Raw genomic sequence first — 20793 nt, 5'->3', positions numbered from 1 at the left:
CATTTATCGGCAGTCTCACCAGTCTTTTCGAGGGCCTTACTAAGTTTATCAGCAGCTTCTAGACAGTTCTTGAGAGACCTTAAAAGTGTGGTTTTGAGCTCTATATCTTCCATTTCTGACATTTGCGTCCTGTTTCTTTGTCTCCGCATTTTTTTATCTTTTCTTGGTGCACCCCCTAGTGGTCTTTGTGCGCAGTCTTGTTGTAGTTAAGCCTTGATTGTTGTCGGCAATAGTGGGGGTGATTTGACTTCCAGGCTAACTGGCTATGAGAGTCCACTGTGTCTGCAGTGGGAGAGCTTCTGTGCTGGATCTCTAGGGCGGTGCTAATCTAGCATTTGCCTGAGGCTATTCGGCAAATGGCTCTGCGCAGGGCTTGGGCGGGGCAGGTCCCAGGGGATCTAAAGGGCGGGCCAGAGCGAGCAGTTATGGCTGCTCTCAGTTCCGTCCCTAGGTGCTCTGCCTCACAGAGTCCCAGCGACCGCTGCACACCTCGGAGAGAAAGCTGCCTTCGAGTTCCGACCAAAGCCAGACAGTCCCGCTTCTCCCGTTTGAGTCTGGGTCCCTAGAGACTTGCCTGGATCTGGAGCTCAGAGTCTGAAACTCCCTCCCGATTAAAAACAACAACCGCGCCCTCCGCGGCCAGCCTGCTCCGCGGGCACTCCGCACCTGAGTATTTCACTTCAGCACTGCGCCTCCTCTGAGTCTGGGTATGATATTCTCTTTCCTCCTAGTTGTAGAATTTCCACTCATCCAGCCTTCCTGTGGTTCTGGATGATGTCTGTTCCGTCTTTTAGGTGTACCCTTGAATTGGTTGTTCGCGGCAGCAATCTCCGGCATTAACCTATGCCGCCATCTTGGTTTTTTTTCGACCGCTTTATTTTATTATTTTTTGTTATTAATCCTCACCCAAGGATATTTTTTTCCATTGCTTTTTAGAGAGAGTGGAAGGGAGAGGGGGGAGGGGAGAGGGAGAGAGAGACAGACATCGATTGGTTGCCTCCCTCACCCCTCACCCCTCCGCCTCCAGAGCCAGGATTGAACCTGCAACCCAGGTATATGCCCTTTACCAGGAATTGAACCCGTGATCCCTTGGTGCACTCTAATCACTGAGAAACACCGGCCAGGGTGCTCCTTGTCTTATTTTAACTGTGTCCTATTGGAGATGTCACACTGCTTCTCAACCTTCCTCCAGTCTTTTTTGATCTGGGTGTGACTTGTTCATTCCTGTGCCATTCTTCTTTTAAATTATTAACTAGATGGTGGGTGAAGCTGTGGTTTTGGAGAGTGATAGTAATGTCATCAGCCAGCCTCACTTGGAACTGTGGCCTTGTTATAAGTGTGTACTCGTGGCTTTGACTGATGCTAACTATTATCAGCCATTGTTGCAAATGCAGTGCCTTCATACAAATCTGAGTGATGGAAGCAAGTCAGTCCTTAAATGGGCGACTTTGATGTCTGATTCTGTGTGGTGCTCTTAAATTGTGCCAGGAGACCTGGGTGGTTCGTGATGTTACATTTTCCCTGTACATTTCCCAATGTTTGAATATTCACTTTAGTCTACGGTGGCTTTTGGATTTGTTTTTGTTTTTGTTTTTTGAGAACTTTAATAGGAAAAATACAAAGAGGCGAACATTTTAGTGTTGTGGCCAAACACTGAACAGAGATTCAAACATGACACCAGAGATTCAGAAATCTGAATCAGCAAAAGCCAAATCAGTTTTAACAGTCAAGCCAAACTAAAGGCAAGAAGAGTATTTTCATTGTTAAAGAAGGAAATAGGCTTCTGTGAGGCTCCCATACCCTGATACCTCTTTGAAGGGGCTTTTGAAAACGCTCCCAACTCTAACCAGTGTTAGCAAAGTCCGATGAGACTGTTGGGCAGGGCCGCTCGTGCTTTGTGGGCTTTCACATTTCATTTTCAGGACTATCACTTTTAATTAAACATATATGGATTTATCTTTCAATGTTTTAAGTTATTTCTGCTTACCATATATTTTATTTTATTCTCTCATGTTTTCTATCAGGTGTATAAGGTAGAGATTTTTACATGCTAATGCAATAGGTAATCCTCTACTGGTTAATAATAATAAGCAACCATATGCTGATCATATATACAGGATGGAGCAAATGTAGGTTTACAGTTGTTCATATAGAAGATAATACAATCCTATGTAATAAAGAACTAACATGCAAATGGTCATCACGCCTTCACACCATCACGCCATAACGGCTCAGACACTCAACACTGGGGAGAGAGGGATGGGGACCAGTCAGTTTGCGGCCCAGGAGAGGGACAAGCTGCCTACCCCACAGTCCCGGGTGCCAGTGGCTGCACCTGTGCCTGCAGCCTGGGAGAGGGACAAGCCACCCACCCCGCGGTCCCAGATGCCTGTGGCTGCAGCCTGGGCGAAGCCGCCCGCCCATAGTCCCCTGCAGCTGTGGCCGGCCCGGGTCCTGGGTGCCTACAACCAGTCAGAGGAGGGAATCTTGGGTCCCGGGTGCGGGGCGAGGCAGAGGTGGTTAGAGGCGATCAGGCCAGCAGGGGAGCAGTTAGGGGCAATCAGGCCAGTAGGGGAGTAGTTAGGGGCGATCAGGCAGGCAGGCAGGCAGGTGAGCAGTTAGGAGCCAGCGGTCCCGGATTGTGAGAGGCAGTTGGATATCCCCCGAGAGGTCCCAGATTGGAGAGTGCAGGCTGGGCTGAGGGACCCCCCCCCCCCCCCGCACGAATTTCATGCACCGGGCCTCTAGTTAATAATAATACAAGAATAAACTGCTTTGCGTACTCACAACTGTAAATCTGCTTTTGCCACACTCTGTATTTTTTAAATGTTCTAATTTTTTTAGCAAAAAACCTCTGGAACTTTGAGTATAACCTTTTCAGAGAGAAATTATTTTCTTTTTATTATGATTACTCATTATTGTAAAACACATGACGTGAAAAATACATAAAAGCTATGTGAAAAATACATAAAGCACATGAATATGAAAAGCTGGTAATTTGGGGAATTCCCAAGACTTCAGATTTCTCATTTCTGACTCCTGAGGATTAATAGCTATTAGAGATCTGGAGACACTAGCTTGGAGTTGGCCTTCATGGGCTAGCCGGGGACCCAGCACTGCGTATGATGTTGCCCGTGGGCTGATGTTTTGAGAGTTGCCTATGCTCTGTCAGTTCATTGGAGTCTTTTCTGTTTATTTAGGCAATTACCTTATTATTTCCTTTCTATTTGTTGATAAGTTAATGTTGAAATTCATCAAGGAACTGCTTGGTTTTCTTTTAATTCCTCGGAGAGATAATGGCCTTGGTTGCTCAGCATAGCTCTCTTTTCTCACAGGGCATTTTAGAAGCATCAAAGGCCAGAGCCATCCCTGTCGTCATTGATGCAGTGAGTGTGGCCTCTCCTCTCCTGTCCCCTCATAGCCGGGTGCCCAAGGCCATGCAGTAAATGGGAGTCCTTGTTCTGTGCAGGACGGGCTGTGGCTGATAGCTCAGCAGCCGACCCTCATCCAAGGCTACCAGAAGGCCGTTCTCACTCCCAACCACGTGGAGTTCATCAGGCTGTCTGAAGCTGTGGTGAGTTTGTTGACCACTGGAAAGACAGAGTGCAAGCCCTCCTCATCCTGAGGAGGGGCAAGGGACACGCTCTGTGGTTCTGCACCCATTGGGCCCCTCAGGTGGGTCTGCAGGGACAGACTTGCAGATGTGGGGTGGATGCGTGCACATTCTACAATGCATTTCTCATGTGCTAACAGTGTTGTGGTTTTTTCCTGGTGGTGGGTGTAATGATGGGACATCTTCCAATCAGTGCATCTTTGATGCGATGAAAGGCAGGGTGGTGTGCTCTGGGCAGTCAGTCGCCCCTCCTGCTTTGTACTCTGGGCAGATAACTCCATCCCTATCCTGTATTACCTCACCTGTGGAATGTGGATAATGAGAGCCTCTGCCTCATACTGTATGTGAGGATGAAATGAAATAATACATTAAATTCACGAGTCCTTACATATCAAGTGCTTCATAAATATTAGTGCATTATCATTTGATGTTGAATCCCTTCTGCAGACCTTTAAAATCCCAGCCAGGAGCAGTGTTCTTTACCTTTGATCTGACAAGATATGGGACAGCCACCAGTGCAATATTTCTATCTCGAGCCTCTGTGCTGCATCCACTGAGGCCTCTCCAGCTGGTGGATGGAACGTGTGTCTTTGTATGGAGGGCCGTCTTGTGCCGGGGGATTCCCTTAGATGTGAGAGTCTGAGGATCAGGATGATGTTCACTGTATCCACATTTGTGGGCTCCTGTCAAATGTCTGATGACAGCTCTGCCTGTGGTGTCCTGCATTATAGCTGAGAGACCCCGTGGATAGCAGTGATCGCCGTGGAGCTGTGCTGAGACTCAGCCAGGCCCTGGGGAATGTGACTGTGGTCCAGAAAGGGGAGCAGGACGTGATCTCCGATGGCGAACAGGGTGAGTGGCCTCGCGCTTCACCAAGTGTGGCCATGTGGGTACAGCCCTAGGAAAACCTTGTTCACACATGTTCGCACATCACATGTGGTCCCTCCTATCTTACGTGCTCACACATCATATGCATCACATGTTCCACAGACAGAGGGACTTCCTGATGAGCTTGTTAACCACAACTTCTTCAAAGTCCATTTTCATTTTTCACTATTTTGCAAAGGGAAGTAATACCAGGATCAGTGGCTAAAGTTCTGTTAATGATTGATAAGCAGCAGCCCAGTGGGAAGGTGGCTGTAACAGCAGGTGGTGCTCCAGAGTTCACACCCTGCCACCTCTGTCTTGCCTGCAACATACATGAAGTTACTTGAATATTTTACTGCATTTGTCCTATTTTATAAAAATGACAGGAAAGTGAAGAAACCCCAGGAGCTGACACTAGTGGAAATCTCCAGGTGATGAATGTGACAAATCTTCCGGTCACATTCTTTCCATAGGAGTTTGTGGACCGTTTAGTGAGAGCAAGATGGGCTGTCACACTTGCTCATATCTACACAATGATGTTCATAACCAGAGACTGTATAACATCTCTAGCTCCCTGAAAACATAAAAATCTGATCCACAGGCAAAAAATTCACCAGTTATTTTAACAGAATTTAATACAAAGAACAGTCGCCTAAGTATAGAGTTGCTGACTAGATCACAGAAATCAGGGCCAACAGAGAACAGAAGGCATCCTTACTCACCTATGTCTCACTTTGTCTCTCTCACATGCTGGGCAGGAGACAGAGTGAGTGTTCTCTGAGGGATCCTGAAACCTTTGTGTTCTTTTATTGCTGGATGGTGCTCTCACACATTCAGAACATATAATAACCTGTTTCCAAGGTATTTTCCAAAGAAATAGAAATTTCTTATTACACAACAGAAATGAAGTCATGAGGACTAGCCCATGCAGGAGGCGCCAGCTTTGTGTGCATGTTATTTAAAGTGGATTCTCTGGAGTGTGAGGTGTCCTGCAGGACTGAGGGCCCACACGTGTTGTGCATGTTCTTCTCTGATCTCTATCAGCAGATCCCTCAGTGGTTGAGTCATGTGTCCACTCACCACGATACTAAACAGGTGGTTCTGGGGCAGCCAGACCCCTGCCTGCCTCAGTTTCCTCTCCTGTAAAATACAGGCTTTCTTGTTAAGAGCAATCAGGGTTAGGGTTAGGGTAGATGACCTGGAACACACCGTGAGCAGAGACAAGCCACTCACTTTAACACCCATCTCACTTTTGCTCTGCAGTTCTCGAGTGCAACCTACAGGGCAGTAACCGCAGATGTGGTGGGCAGGGTGACCTCCTGTCGGGATTCCTGGGTGTTCTAGTGCAGTGGGCACTCCACGCCGGACCTGAGAAAACAAATGGGTATGCCACATCTTCATCTCTCCCACTTTGAAATTTTTGAACTATGTAAGCTATTTTAGTAGCTCATATGTTTCATAAATAGCTACCTGGAATGTTCCAAATGAAATACTGGTGTTACTGTCAAGGCAGGGGTTGATCCTCAAATTTTCACCTGGGGAGTTTTTACTTAAATCTGGGCCCCTTTCCTGATAATTCTAATGTGCAGCCAAGTTGGAGGACACTGTTCTAGAAGGTTCGTTGCATACCTACTATAAAACAAAATAAAAAATATGCAGGTGAAGGTAGAGCTTACCTTGATGCTGTCTTGGGAGACGAGTTTTCTTTAAGAGGCAGCAGCATTCTAGGATCTGGGCTTTGACCTACTTCTGTTCTTAACTTATGAGTGAACTCTGGCAGTTCCTACCCCTCTGTGAGCCTCAGTTTCTCTTCTCTGCACCCTTCATGATGATAGATGGCCACACATGCCAGGATGGGACGTCCTGGGTCTGGAGGGCCCTGCCTGACACCTGGAAAAGCAGTGTCGGGCCTGTGTGGTTGCAGCACACCTGGCAGGCAGGGAGCAGTCCCCAAACGGGTCCATGTGTGCACAGGGGAAGGAGCGACAGCGGAAGTCTAACAATGTTAGGAAGAACCTGCATTCTCAGATTTGGAATATTTCCTACTTCTAGATGCTAATCAACAAGTCCTGGTCTGGTTTTCACCAGGGAAAATGCTTTGTTCTAACCTTCCTCCAGTTGGATAGGTATTTTTGATATGGCTTTTGTCAGGGAATATCAGTATCAGAGGATTAATGGTTATTTTAACTGTAGTATAGCTGCCTTATGCCTCAGTGGCATATCAGACGAGAAATTGCCAATTTGGGGTCTCAGAGTGGAAATGGGAAGGAAATCGGTGCCTTGGTGGGTGGCTTCAGGTCCCTAATGTCTGACAAAGCCATGGAGGGAGGACTTGCACCTCCCACAGCGCCTTGCTAATGTGTCTGCCCTGCAGTTTCAGCCCCCTCCTCGTGGCTGCCTTTGGTGCGTGCTCCCTCACAAGGCAGTGCAACCACCAAGCCTTCCAGAAGTATGGCCGCTCCACCACTACCTCGGACATGATCGCAGAAATCAGACCTGCATTCAGCAGACTCTTTGAAACCTGAGCCGATGCAAACGAGAAGAAAGTGAGCACCATGGTGGGAGAAATAGCATTTGTAATGGGAAAGGCCACGCACGTCCAGTATGTCTGAATCTTCTGGGTACCAGAGCAGCACAGGCTGCTTAGGAGGCTTGGAGTCTAGGCTACATGGGTGGATGTAGACAATGTAAGAATTGGGAATAAGTAATTTTTGGCTAAATTAATATGCAATTTGAGACATGACACTAAACAAAGTACTCCCAGCAATAACAAAAACATGGAGAATCATTTGAAAATGAGAAAGTCTTTAACCATTCAACTGAATTTGTAGGCATTTGTGCAAGAAGTTCCCCTTATTAGGTAGTTCTCTCAAAGGGATCCAGCCATTCGTTTCCAAATAGCTTTGAGAATAATGAGGTTTGTTTTTTTTAAATTGAGATCCACCAAAGGATGTGGCATTTACTTTAGCTAATTTTTAGTTTTCAAACTGTGATTATGTTGAAAAGGTCTGGGCAGAAATACTAAGTACTGGCTGTTTGGGTTAATTGGTTAAAGTATTCAGAATAATCAGTAATCAGTTTGACCTTGGAAATTTTTTTGGAGGCACCATGGGAATATCCAGGAAGGAAACTTAATGGGACACTGATACTTGAATGCCCTGGTGGGACCTCTGGAATACCTTGTATCTTACACTTGCACTTTTTCATGCCTGTGCATACAAGTATGTGTGGTGGCTGGTGGGGCCTAGCAGAGTGTGCATGAGTGGGTGGGGTGCCATGTTCCTGATGTGGCCACTGGTGTGTTCTCTTGGGAGGATGGCTTCAGGATGATGGGGCTCTGGGGGGACTGAACAGAGCATAACAGTAGGCTTTCTGGGTTGAAAATGGGGGAAATGGGTGGGTATGTCCTCAGGAAGATTTAGATTCCATTAAAGAAGTTGATATATCTGAAATCGTTGTAAATGAGATGTTTTGTTGTCTTGCTAGCCTCTGGTTCACTTTTGTTTGGTTGTGTGAGTTGTTTTCTTAGTGGCCTGAGAGACTTGTTTCTGTCGCCATTTCTCCGTGGGGGTTTTGGTTCCTAACACATGCATTTGAGTGTTCTCTTACTGTTTAGTGATGCTGGTTCCTTTAAAAGTCTGTCTGCCCTGATGATTACACATGGGTGAAGCTCTGTGGTTCAGATATGTCACCCCAAACAGATCTTACTTTCTTTAAACCAGCCATGAACTTTTAATTATTAAAAGGGAGACCTGGTTTATTTCAATGTAGAGTTTTACTTATTTTTTTCTTAAGTAGCCAAAACCCATCTTTCAGCTTCCTAAGTTGAGGACATTGTTAGGTATTAGGGACATAAACATATATAAGCTTATCTATCTAATGTGTTTTTCACCAGTGCTTTACCAATATTACTAAAGTAAATAATTTGAAGCATAAGCCTGAAATGTCACCATTTCTTTACATATAAATGAAATTTAGCAGTCATAGGAACTATTCCTGTGTATTTGTTACTTAAGTTTTTGCTCTAAGTACAAAATATCTGCTTAAAAGGGAGATAGGATATACCCAAGTAGCCAGGGACTGATACTTTTAAATGAAGTTAGTAATTGCTTCCTTGTTCTTCCGTCAACCCGAGCATCCTCACAAGCCCAGCTAAGGACACTTACTGGCAGCTTCCCTGAGACCAGGAAAGCAGCACCGAACTGCTGGTGGGCAAGTTAGGCATCCGGCCAACAGGGGACAGTCTGCTTCCCCAGTACTGATTCGACCTGTTTGGATGTCTCTCTGTAAAGGGCCTGCCTGCCACCTGGGTCTGCACTCTGTCATGCACTATGCACTACTTGAGTCACTTTTAGCGTGTCAGCTTCCAAACAGGTTTCCTTATCTATACAAGAGAAATGCCTTTGAGGGTCATGAATGTCAATGACAAAGTAAACATGGCTACAGAGCCACACCAAGCTATCCACAGCTCTGCCTAGCGTGTGCTTACCTGCTGCCTGAGGCTGCACCCACCCAGGACCTGAAAGTTGGGGGAATTGGCAAGAGGATCACCCTCTTTCCTATGGTTAACCAAACAGCTATAGCTCCCCACCTGTGCAGAAAGGTGAGGGGACTGAGATCAGGCCAGTAAGCTCAGTCCCAGGTAGTCTGCCGTGTGCTTGAATTCCTGGCGTTGGTCTCCTCTGTCACACCTCTATGTCCTGCTCGCACTCCTGCTGTCCCACTCCTTCAAAGTGACAATTCCCCGGTTCATCACTGCCCAGCACTTGAGGTACAGGCTGTTTCCTCCTGCTTCGGAGCAGGCAGCATGGCCAAATCCCCACAAGATCCTCTTGGGATAAGGGCTGTCCTGGAAGCTGTTGCCCTGTTGGCCCCACTCACAGGTCCCACCTACCTTCCTATGGCGTCTTCTGGGACCCCCATTTACGACTTACATTCCTGGGCTCTGGCTCAGGGACACAGGCTGGTTGGGTTATATCACAGATGATAATGTTGGCTGATTTAACTAAACTGCACTTGAGTCTGTGGCTGTTGGTACTATAAAGAAATCCATTTTTACACATAGTTACTAACACACCAATGGAATGATATCAGTTTGACTTATTTTAATGTTGACTAAATAGTCACAATGGAAAACTTTAATGTAAAGCTTCTATAGGGACTTAAGCAAGCACAGAGCCGCATTGTGAGCCTGTGGTTCCCGCTTCACGCATCCTCAGCTCCCAGGTTTGTGCTCTTCTGACCTCTGACCCAGCAGTTCCCATGTGGATGTGCTGCTTCTGTCCTGGGGGTGGGGGAGGAAAAAGGTCCTGGGTGCTTGAGTACACATGTCCCGGGGCCGCAGTCTCCCTCCAGTTTCTGACTCTGACCCTCTCCCAGGTCCCTCCACCTCAGTGTCCTCTTGGCTCTGGCCCCATCCCCTTCCTTTTCGTCACAGGATGAGTATCTGTGCTCACAAGCAGCATCAGTACACGGGATGTCTGAGCTTGGACCCTCCCCCATGTTTGCGTGATGCCAGCATCTCAGGGTGGTCGTCCCCATTGTCACTGGGCCTCGGTGGCAGTGGCTCACCTTAATACTGATGCCGTGGGCGGCAAGGTCCTGGCGTAGGGTGTCACATGCCTCCAGCAGGGGCTGCCTCTCTAGGAGCTGCTGCCGCCGGGCTTCCTTGGTAGCCTCTCCCGTAGCCAGGGCGAACTGCCGGACCTTGAGCCGGAATCGGACCAACTCCTCCACCACGCTGTGCAGCGTGGCTGAGCCGCTGTCCCCTGAAACAAACTGCACCAGGCAGAGTAGTATAACCAGTGAGATTCTGCTAGCAGTGAGCAGCTGTCCCATGCCCCCGCCCAACGGCAGCAGCAGAACCTGGCGGAGCTGTAAAGGAACCTGGGAGGAGGGGTGATTCCAGTGCCGGTGATGGTCACTCCCACCTGCAGTCCGACCATTCCCTGTTAACCACCTGTTCACATGCAGTGTTGTCTAAAATGGCTCTTTTAGCCTTTAACTTTCCCCATCCTCAACAGTCCTAAAGCCATTATGTGAAGCAGAGCAAGATCGGCTCTGTGGAGAGGTGGAGGGCCGCAGAGCCCTGTGGAGTGTCCATGCAGAGGGCAGCCTTCTGAGGGGACAGCCTCGGGTGCAAAGGGTGTCCAGGCAGGGATGGGAGTCAGCTCCAGTGAGTGAGGGGGGCATCCCACAGTGGGAGGCTGACTCTATACTGGGAGAAGAATACCTAAGGAAATACGATGAGGGTACTGGAAAGCAGGCTTCTCACTGTCACTTTTGTATGGAAAGTGAGGAAAGTAGAATGAACCCTTTGCTGGGAACCAGAATTGAAGTGGTGGTAACCCCTGGGTTTTAGTCAAGGTAGAGCGATACAGAAATGAACTTGGATATCGTGCACACAGTATGCCCACACTCATCTCCCTCTCTGCCCACCAAGGGCCCGGAGCAGCTGAGGCCCAAGCACAATGAGCACGCCTAGCACTTAGGCCCTGCCTTCTGACCACCTTTCTCTAAGAGTAACCAGGCCCCTCGGAGACACGGCCGATGCCTGGCTTGGTGCAGAGAAAGTACCAGACAAGACCAACAGCTGAAAGCACCCCAAGTCCTGAATAGACTCTGCCCCCAAAGGGCAAATGGGGAGAATCGGGAGCCCAAGGGGCTGGGGCTGGACAGCTCCTGTTTGTAGGAGACACACTGAGGGCAGCTTGGCTGGCAGCTTACTCAGGTGGCTCAGGAAAAATGTCCTTACGGTACAGCTGTCTGTACACTTTGAGATTCTTTCTAAACAAAAACGTAATAAAAATAAATAAATAAATACGAGTGTGTACAGAACTGATGACACACCACTCCAGCTAAAATGTGCTGTTGCTTCTCAGAATTGTTGCAGTTTCAGTTAAGATATTAGCTCTGAGTGTTGACTTTTTAAGGAATGTACTGTGTTTTTGAGCACATAAATTGGCATTTACAAGTATCCATTAAAGGGGAAAAATGGTTCTTATTGGATTGGCTTGTAAATATCCCACCACTGAGGACTGAAAAGAGAAGGGTGTACCTGTCGTTCTGCCAGAGAAATTCCAACCGTCTCAAAAAATTGCTCAACGTAGGAGATGATGGAGCCGAACACAGCAGGGCTCCTGGGACCGCCAGGCTCCTGTGACAGATGACCCAGAGAAGGCTCTTTAAAGGCAACGGTGTAACAGGTCACTTCTGCCTGCTGTGCCTCCATGCGGACAAGCTGGCAGGGGGCCCTGGACTAACTGCTGGAGCTGCCACTCTGCAAGCCAGACAACCCGGGTCAGTAACTTAATCCTGCACCTGAGCCCGCCCACCTAGAATATGGGGATGTTGTGGTCTGAACGCTTGCGTTCTGCCCAAATGCGTACATGGAAACCTAGCCCCCAGCATGATGGTGGTCTCAGGAGATGGGGTCTTCGGGAGGTCACTGGGTCATGAGGGTAGAGCCTCTGGAGTGACACCAAGGCGCAGAAAAGGGACAGGCCGGGTGGGCACAGAGTGAGTCAAAGTCCCAACATAGGGCTTCCTCTCTCATTTCACGTTTTAGCAGTGAACTCAGCTTCTCCGAGCAAACAGGAAGGCTGTGTGCTCCTGCATTAGCCAGCATGCAATGCCGGCTCTCAGTGTGCTGGGACCTCTGTGCCCACATAAGCCGCACCTACTGCTTGGGGCTCTGGGAGGCGGTGCCTCCTGCAGGGCCAGCAGGGCAGGCCCCATTCGGCTGAAGCAGCTTCAGGAACTTAGGGAAGGTCAGGAGAGGCCTGGAAGCCACCGGCTGTGGGAGATGGTTACCTGAGAGAGTTGGGAAGTGGCATCTTTTCTTTATGAGGGAAAACCAACCAAACAGAAACTCTATTTGTGGCCACTGGAGTTACCTTAGTGACCACCTTCAGCTGTCTGTTCGCCTGGTGAATGAGATCCAAGACGGCATCCACCGCCCCAGGCGTGTCAAAGTCGTCTGCCAAGGCGGCCTTCACAGCAGCCTGTGTGTGGTTGAGCCTTAGATGAGAAACACGTGTCACTCACAGCCGACAGCAGGTGGCCTCCCTCAGGCGGAGCAGGCTTGTGTCCCACTCCCACCCAGCAGCCCTCTCTTCTTTCCTCCCGTCAGCCCCTCCAGCGCAGTCTCCATGGTGGTCATCCTCCCCCTCTCCTCCCCAGCCCACAAGGACACTCAGGCCCCCTGCCTTCCTCTCTCATCTGTGTGGTCTCACCTACACACCCACTACCTGTCACAAGGCTTTACCTCGTCTAACTTGCCGTTGCCCCTCTTTACTGGAGGTAAAGGCCCCACTTGCTTTGGATCCTCCCCATCTCCGGGCCTGGGGCAGGACTGGGTCTGGGCCACCCTGCAGCTGGGTAGGCCCTGGGACCAGTTCTGGCCATTGTGAGAAGCAGCGTCCACATCTGGGCCAGAGCGTTGAATTGTGGAGGCAAAGCCCTGGGGCCCCCTCTTCCCTCCTGCCTGGCACCTGCCCTCACCCTCGTAGTGACAAGGGCCTCTGTTCAGTTCACGCTAATAAACACCAGTGGGAAAACCCATCCTGGCAAGTTATTTACAACCTTCACAGCCACCCACAGGCAGACCACAGACATGCCCGAGGCCACAGAGCCTGAGGGACCTTCCCACCAGCACTCAAGTAGCCTTAGTCTCCAAAAGCCTCGCTTCCCTCCAGGCGCTGGCGCCCAGGGCCCTCTGGGCAGATCTGGGAGAGCACCCACCTCTCCCACAGCACGTCTTCCCTGATGGGGCCGCACACCAGCTGCCCCTTCATGTAGGCCCGAGCATCCTGGGCGAACGCGGTCACGGCCCGGAGGAGGTGCTGAGCTTCCTGCATGGTGTTGTCGCTGTAGTCCACGGCTGAGGAAGGGGGAAGGATTAGCTGGGGGTGCCCGTCGAGCGTGCCCACACCTGCAGATTCAGTTTCTTAGCCAGGCCATCCTCACGCTACTCCAGAAACCCAGCAGTGGAGCGGGGACAGCTGCCCCTATCCTGCACCTCCCTGAGGCCTGAACCACACAGACCAGTCTGTCCTCACTTGGGTATCTCATCACCTCAGAAGAAACATGAAAAACCTCTCCCTCTACATTTTGGCTGAGGGGGCCCAATCTCGCTGACAGATGGACAGACAGCTGACTCTGGAAACTGAGAGACATCCACTTGGGTACCTGATGCAGATCAAAGACCACCTGGGCTTTGGGCTCAGTATTTCGGGAGAGGGAGAGGATTAGACCTCGAACTCAGCGTGGTAGAGTACATGAAGACAGATTTAAGAGCTCCCACCTGGGCCAGCCCACCCGAGCCACTGGACACCACGTCCAGGCTCCCACAAATGGCACAGCCAGAGGGATAGACGTGTCAGCTACTCCCCAAGTGGTGGGGGCCAGTGTCCTGGGTATCGTGCCTCAGTACCACAGATCTGGGGGCAAAAAACAGCAATTTCTTCTCTTGCAGCTCTGGGGGTAAAAACAACTGAAGTCAAGGGGTCAGCCGGGCTACCCTTTCCAAAGGTCCTAGGGGAGGGTCCTGCCTTGTCTCTTGCAGCTTCTGGTGGCCCAGACGTTCTTGGATTGTGGCTGCATCACCCCAATCTCTGCTTCCCTGGTCACATGGTTGTGCCCAGTGCACAGGCTGAGGAGCCAACCTACCCCCCAAGGGCACCTGTTGCTGCAGGACCATAGACACCGCCAGCATCTTACTGTCACAGTGGTCAAGTCAGGCAGGGTAGTGCCGGGTGTCCCCAGACCTGGCCTTCCAGGGAGAAGAGCCCTCTGGCCCTAGGGACATAGTGCTAGACATCCCCATCCCCCTCACCCCACCCCCACCCCCGAGCAGCACAGCAGGGCCTGCCTGTCCTGAGTGGGACGCATTTGAGGGCTCCTGGTTCCGTCCCTGTGTGAGCGCGGCCAGTCCAATTGTTGTGTTCATGGAGCAGGAAGTGGAGGGCACTCCGGGGCCCAGACCCCACAGAGGAGGAGAGGAGGGAAGTGGACGGGGAGGGCTGACTGGAAACCCATGGCCTCCATAAGCTTCTGGAACCTTCTGGCCCAGTGCTGGTATTATGCAATAGTGCATCCTCGGGCTTACTTTCTGAGCCCAAGCCTTAGGGGATGAACAACCACACTAACAAGACGGTGCTTATTACTCAGCCAGTACTTCGGTATTCCCCACACTGTCAGAGTAGTCTCTGCCCAGCTGCACACAGCAGACGCTGTGACCATCCCCCAAAGGCCCTGTCGGCTCACCTGACCTGTACCTGCTCCGCAGGCAGAAGAGCCGGAAGACGTCGGGGGAAAATGTCTTCAGAAAGTCCTGAGAGAGAGAGAGAGATGCGGGAGAGATGTACAGTGCTTGTCTTTCCCATTTGCATCACTCGGAGGTGAGCTCTCACACGTCCAGCAATCAGGAATGTTTATGAAAAGCTTTGTTTTGCATTCAAACTCTTAGCACTTTCCTTGCAATTTCCCTGCTGACTGTCCACATTCAGTCCAAGCGTCTGTGGGAAAGGCCGAGAGGAGAGGCCTGTCTGCCTGGAGAACCGCTCCACCGGGCGCATCGGGAGTCTGCTCTGCTGATGGCCTGGGAGCCTTCACCACGGCATGAGAGGACGGCCACCACCAGAGGCCACCCAGCAGCCTGGGAACCACAGAGAGACTGTGCTCAGGAAGGGACACAGGGAGGAGGAGGCACGCACAGCTCCTGGCTGAGTGAGAGGGACAGGCTCCCAGGAGCAGGAAGGAGACAGTCCAGAAAGCTTGGCTGTGGTAACGTCAGAACAAGCAACATCCATGCCCAGGCTGGACTGAGGGGAGAGGGCCCAGGTCATTCTCTCCAGTGACACTGAACTTGAAGCATGCCCAGGCTGGACTGAGGGGAGAGGGCCCAGGTCATTCTCTCCAGTGACACTGAACTTGAAGCAGGTATGTTTCTCAAAGAATAAACCATCCTGCCTCGATAAAAGTGAACGTAAAATAGCTCTAGCCGGTTTGGCTCAATGGCTAGAGCATCGGCCTGCAGACCAAAGGGCCCAGGTTTCGATTCTGGTCAAGGGCACATACCTCGGTTGCAGGCTCCTCCCCGGCCCAGGGCCTGGTCAGGGTGCATGCAGGAGGCAACCAATCAATGTTTCTTTCACATTGATGTTTTTCTTTCTCTCTGTCTTTCCCTCTCTCTTCCACTCTCTCTAAAAATCAATGGAAAAATATCGTTGGGTGAGGATTAAAAGAAAAAAAGTAAACATAAAATAAAAGCCCAATTGGTATCATCCTCTCGGTTATTTCCACAATGTCTGCATAAAGAAGTGAAAATTTCCATATCAGGAAGGATAACATGGGGAAACGTATCAGAAATCATTAAGACAGCACCATGTTCAACAAAACCTCTCTCTCTGGTGGTCAGTGGAAAGTTCTGCATGATTTTAAAGGGATAAGACAGGGTGAGGGAGGAAGCGGGGAAAGGGCCCAACCTCACGACGGGTTCCAGTGTGGCCCCAGGAAAGACACTAGGGCTCTGCTTGCCCAGCGAGGCCACCCACAGTGACCGTGCCACCGACTGACCAATGCTGGGCACCGAGGGAAACGGGCTCCGAGAGGAGTGTTTGAATCCTCAGAGAGTTAAAGGAGACGTTCTCAGCCCTTCTGTCCACCTGTCCACCCCTTTCTGTCCAATGGTATCTCTGGCCTCCCATCGGCAACAGCAACCAGCATGCAACAGCTGGGAGGAAACACCTGGCCTGGACCCCGTGCCAGGCTTGTGGGGGTGGGGGCTCTCGGGGGTTTCGGACGCTGTTTAGAAAGTAGCCCAGGCTGGAGCATCTGCTCTGGCGACGTGCTGGCTTTGGTGCAGGGCTTACACTAAGGGGCCACCTGGGCACACAAGTAGGTTAGACAAGGTCTCACCTGCTAGAAACACTGTCAAGAGTAAAAAAATAAAGATTCAGTTCAACAGTTGCATACACAAAAATATAATTCTCAAAAAAAAAACACTAAAACTTGATCTACCATATAATCCAGCAATTCCGCTTCTGGATATAAATCCAAAGGAAGCAAAAGCAGTATCTCAAAGAGAGATTTGCACTCCAGCAACAATGAACACACTAGGTGCTCAGATCTCGGTTCAAAGTTCCGTTTCCCCACAAAGGCAGCGAGGCACCTCGGAGAAATGGCCGGTCTGGGAGGATGCACAGGTGAACAGGGCCGAAAGGAAGGACGCAGGCGAGACACGAGCCCAGGACACAGGAGCTCATTATGTAATGTGTCCAAATGAGGGGTAATTTCAGCACAAAAAGGATACAAACTGAGTTGATAATACACAAAGTAAATCCTTAGGTCTGTAGTGACACTGAAAAGAAACAGAAAGACAGACAAAAACCCTTTCTTTAAAGGGGAATGCTAACTAGTAAATGTAAAGAAGCAACAGAATGAGACCTGCACAACTGCAAGAATCAATGAAAGGAGCACCAAGGTGGAGCGCACCAAGGATGCCAAACCTGCAGGGCAGAAGGCTGCTGGGAACAAGATACTGACATGACATTATCTCGCAGGTTCTCGATATTCACAAAAAGGAAATAAACATCTCTACAGCAGACACTGTGGCCATCCCCTAGCCAAGCAGTCAAATGTATCATCACTGGGTCCCACAGTCTGACGCTGTGGCCCCAGAGGAAGTCCACAGCACCACTGATGGAGTGTTTCCGCCAAGCAGGTTTGACCTAAATGGAATCAGCCTTGAGACCTCACTTCCAGTTACAGGAAATACGGGAGCTAGAAGAACAAGTTAAATGACACCACAAAGCAATAGGCAAATTCTAGATGTGGGGTGTTCAGAAAAAATGGCCTGGTTTTTTCAAAAAGTCAATGCCACAGGGAAAATAAAAGTAGAGAGGCAGTTGTAGAGTAGAAGCCTAAACGGAACAGTGGACTATTATTCAGCTTTAAAAAATAAGCAAGTCCTGTCACACTCTACAACACAGATGAACCTTGAGGACATTATGCTAAGTGAAATCAGCCAGTCACAAATGACAAACACTGTATGATCCCACTTTTATGAGGTGCCCAGAGTGGTCAGTCATGGAAACATAAAGTAGAATGGTGGTTGCAGGGGAGGGGGGAAGGGGTATATGTTCAATGGGTGCAGAATTTCAGTTTCGCAAGATGGAAAAGTTGTGGAGATCTGTCACACAACCATGTGAGCATAATACACTCCTGAACTGTACACATAAACACGGTTAACATGTAGATTTTACGTAATGTGTTTTTTACCACTATTAAAAACAATTTTTTTAAAGCCTAAGATAACAACATTCAAATGCAGCGCATAAACCTTGATTGGATCCTGGTTAAAAAATAAAGCTGTAAAAGGCATATTGGGATAAATGCAGAAATCAAAATATGGGTTACAATTGGTATTGTTAAGAAATTATTGCTTAGGAAGAAGGGGGATGGGTAGAGGTGGAAGAGTATATGGTGGGTTAAATGGTGAAATAAAAAAAAAACATAATAAATTATTGCTAACTGTTTAGGTGTTTAGGTTACATAGGAAAGCATCCTTATTTTTAAGAGTTGCATGCAGAAAAGAATTCTCATGATGTCTAAATGTATTTTCGAATGGTTCAGCAACAATAACACACACACAAATACTAAATTATTGAATCTACATGGTGAGTATATAAGTATTTCTTCTAACTTTTCTGTATGTTTGAAAATTTGTATAAGATAATATTAGACATTTCTATTTATGTAAAGTACATAAAGACTATTTTTGAGGAGCACACCCCTTTTGGTTTATTATAAATCTGCTGTGAATAGCTTCAGTGGTTGGTATTTAGGTGATGAAGGGCTGTTTACTATCCTTGTCAACTAAATTGGGCATTATGGACCCCAAGGCAAGGGAGGATCAAGCTGTGTTTAAGTATTCTATTAGTGCCCTCGATCGCCATTCATACAGAAATTCACATTTCAGTCTGCATTTCCGCAACACAGTGAGATTCTCCAGGTAGGGTAAGAAGCCAGCAAAAAGCAAAAATCAGTCAATCAAACAAACCCAAAGCTACACTAGATAGGAGGGGGCTGGTGATGGAACAAAGGGACAAAAACGGGGGAAGGAATCCAGCAAATGTAATTCAAAAGATAAAATCATTAAAAACAAAAAGGGGAGGAAGAAGTCCACCACTAAAGCCGACAGAGCCTTGGCCCGTGTGGCTCAGTTGGGCATCCACCCGTGCACTGAAGGGTTGCTGGTATGATTCCTGGTTAGGGCACATGCCCAGGTTGCAGGCTCAATCCCCCCCCCTCCCCCGCCCCCCCAGAGGGCTGCTGATTGATGTTTCTCTCTCTCCCTCTCCCTTTCTCCCTAAAAATCGATAAAAGTAGTATTTTTTTTTTAAGCCAACAGAAGCCCTGGCTGGTATGGTTCAGTGGATAGAGCGTTGGCCTGCGGACTGAAGGGTCCCAGGTTCGATTCCCAGTCAGGGCACATGCCCGGGTTGCAGGCTCGATCCCCAGTGTGGGACGTGCAGGAGGCGGCTGATCCATGATTCTCTCTCATCATGGATGTTTCTCTCTCTCCCTCTCCTTTCCTCTCTCTGAAATCAATAAAAATATTAAAAAAAAATAAATAAATAAAAAGCCAACAGAAAACAGTGGAGAGCCACACAAGGAGAGAGAACAGAAAATAGAGAAATACCACTGTGCACTTTTCAGACCAAAAAAAAAAAAAAAGAGTATTTAGCCCCAGCTGGTTTGGCTCAGTGGATAGAGCATCAGACTGTGGAACAAAGGGTCCCAGGTTCGATTCTGGTCATGGGCACATGCCCAGGTTGCGGGCTCGGTCCCCAGTTGAGGGCATGCAGGAGGCAGCTGGTCAGTGATTCTCATCATTGATGTTTCCCTCCCTCCCTCCCTCCCTCCCTCCCTCCCTCCCTCCCTCCCTCCCTCCCTCCCTCCCACTTTCCCTTCCTCCCTCTCTGAAATCAATAAAAAGGAAAGAAGAAAAAAAGAGTATTTAGACCCGGAAATAGGAGAAGCCCCTGAGGGCCATGGGGAAAGGGCAGCCAGAGAAACTGGGAATCAGAGATGTGGGGTCTCATATACGCATCAGCCTTTAACAAGGTTCAGCAAGCTGGCAGCAACGCAGGAGAGCACATTACCTTAACCGTGATGTAGTTTTTCAGTGATTTGGACATTTTTTCTTCTTTGCCTTTTACATGCAAGTGTCCTGAGGAGAAAAAACACAGTCATTCACTCTGCATTGGGGGGAAGAGAGGGACTGCTCCGTCCCATCTGTACAGGGGAAGGAGGTAAAGTGGGCGCTTCTCCAGCAGGTGCCTGAGCACAGGGCTCCGACTGCAGCTGCCTGGGGAACTGGAAGGAAACCGTAAGTGCTGCTCTCTCCAATATGCAAACACCTGTGTACATGTGGGTGGAAGATTTCCCCAAATCACCCACCGTCAACCCTCCAGGAAGATGGAGCCCACAGCTGTGCCGGTTCAAGGGCATCAGGTACACCCAGCCCACAGTGGGCAATGGACAGGAACCTCTGCTGAGTCAGAACTCAGACAGGAACAGATGGACTGTGACACTCAGAAACAGTGCACACTCTACCCCTTTCCTGTAACTTAGAAAGGATGCTTTAACCGACTCAACACCTGAAGAAATGACAAATCTCTGGTTTTGCAAACCAGGCACCCACCCGGCAATAAAAGCTGCTTACAGATGTTCAGAATTGCAACGTGGGGCTTGCAGGTCTCTGAGAGCAATTAGATTTTCTGTTGCAACTGAATTTCACAGACTTATTAGACCTTGGTATTACCCAAGTATGTGAAAGGCCAGATTCATTCTCCCTTGTGTCAGGAGGCACTGCTGTTTCCTTCTCCAGGACAGGTGTGAATGTGATGGAGAAGCGTAGAGTGCCTTAACACTAGATTGCCCAAGGAAGTCATTTTGACTGCTTTTTAATTTCAATTAGAAAAACAATTATGTATATAAGGACACAATGTCTTAGAATTTTGTGACTTTTTGTACAACATATAAATGCGTTTATTAATAATTGTAGTTACCTCCCCCTCCTTCATTTCCGGTATATATATATGTGTTATACCTATACTGCCCAAAAGCAGTCATTTTGACTGCTTGGGGGGGGGGGGGAATTATGACTCTTATTATTGAATTGAGTAAATTTCTTATATGACCAGTTCGGCTCTGTATTGAAATAACAGTTTTCATTTTTTTTCGATTACCGTCACATGATAACATACAAGTACATGATAAATTGTCGATACTTGATAAGTTGCAGT

General features: G+C 48.8%; 2 protein-coding genes across 15 annotated transcripts in view; one reads left to right on the top strand and one right to left on the bottom strand.

Annotated features, from left to right (window-relative positions):
• The window catches only part of NAXD (NAD(P)HX dehydratase), a 52190-nt gene that overhangs the window by 18502 nt on the left and 12895 nt on the right, over nt 1-20793 (top strand). For 3 of the 7 annotated variants that reach the window (XM_036300414.1, XM_036300415.1, XM_036300411.1), the window contains 5 exons: nt 3336-3386; nt 3470-3574; nt 4345-4465; nt 5744-5864; nt 6855-7932. In XM_036300414.1, the coding sequence (XP_036156307.1) occupies nt 3336-3386; nt 3470-3574; nt 4345-4465; nt 5744-5864; nt 6855-7005 (549 nt within the window). In that variant the 3' untranslated portion in view covers nt 7006-7932. Of the gene's footprint in view, nt 1-3335; nt 3387-3421; nt 3575-4344; nt 4466-5743; nt 5865-6854; nt 7933-11589; nt 11780-14768; nt 15573-20793 lie in introns of those variants that run through there. The other 4 variants (XR_004966206.1, XM_036300412.1, XM_036300413.1 and 1 more) reach the window with 4 other exon arrangements.
• CARS2 (cysteinyl-tRNA synthetase 2, mitochondrial) overlaps nt 9563-20793 on the bottom strand; it is a 39215-nt gene continuing 27984 nt past the window's right edge. For 7 of the 8 annotated variants that reach the window (XM_036300407.1, XM_036300409.1, XM_036300403.1 and 4 more), the window contains 7 exons: nt 19648-19715; nt 14747-14813; nt 13223-13361; nt 12376-12499; nt 11538-11636; nt 10052-10258; nt 9563-9764 (listed from right to left, as the gene is read on the bottom strand). In XM_036300407.1, coding sequence (XP_036156300.1) covers nt 9696-9764; nt 10052-10258; nt 11538-11636; nt 12376-12499; nt 13223-13361; nt 14747-14813; nt 19648-19715 — 773 coding nt within the window. In that variant the 3' untranslated portion in view covers nt 9563-9695. Of the gene's footprint in view, nt 9765-10051; nt 10259-11537; nt 11663-12375; nt 12500-13222; nt 13362-14746; nt 14814-19647; nt 19716-20793 lie in introns of all 8 variants that reach the window. The other variant, XR_004966205.1, reaches the window with a different exon arrangement.

This window comes from Myotis myotis, unplaced genomic scaffold (assembly GCF_014108235.1).
Source record: "Myotis myotis isolate mMyoMyo1 unplaced genomic scaffold, mMyoMyo1.p scaffold_m19_p_3, whole genome shotgun sequence".
NCBI classification, from domain to species: domain Eukaryota; kingdom Metazoa; phylum Chordata; class Mammalia; order Chiroptera; family Vespertilionidae; genus Myotis; species Myotis myotis.
This window is presented reverse-complemented; position numbering and strand designations above follow the sequence as displayed.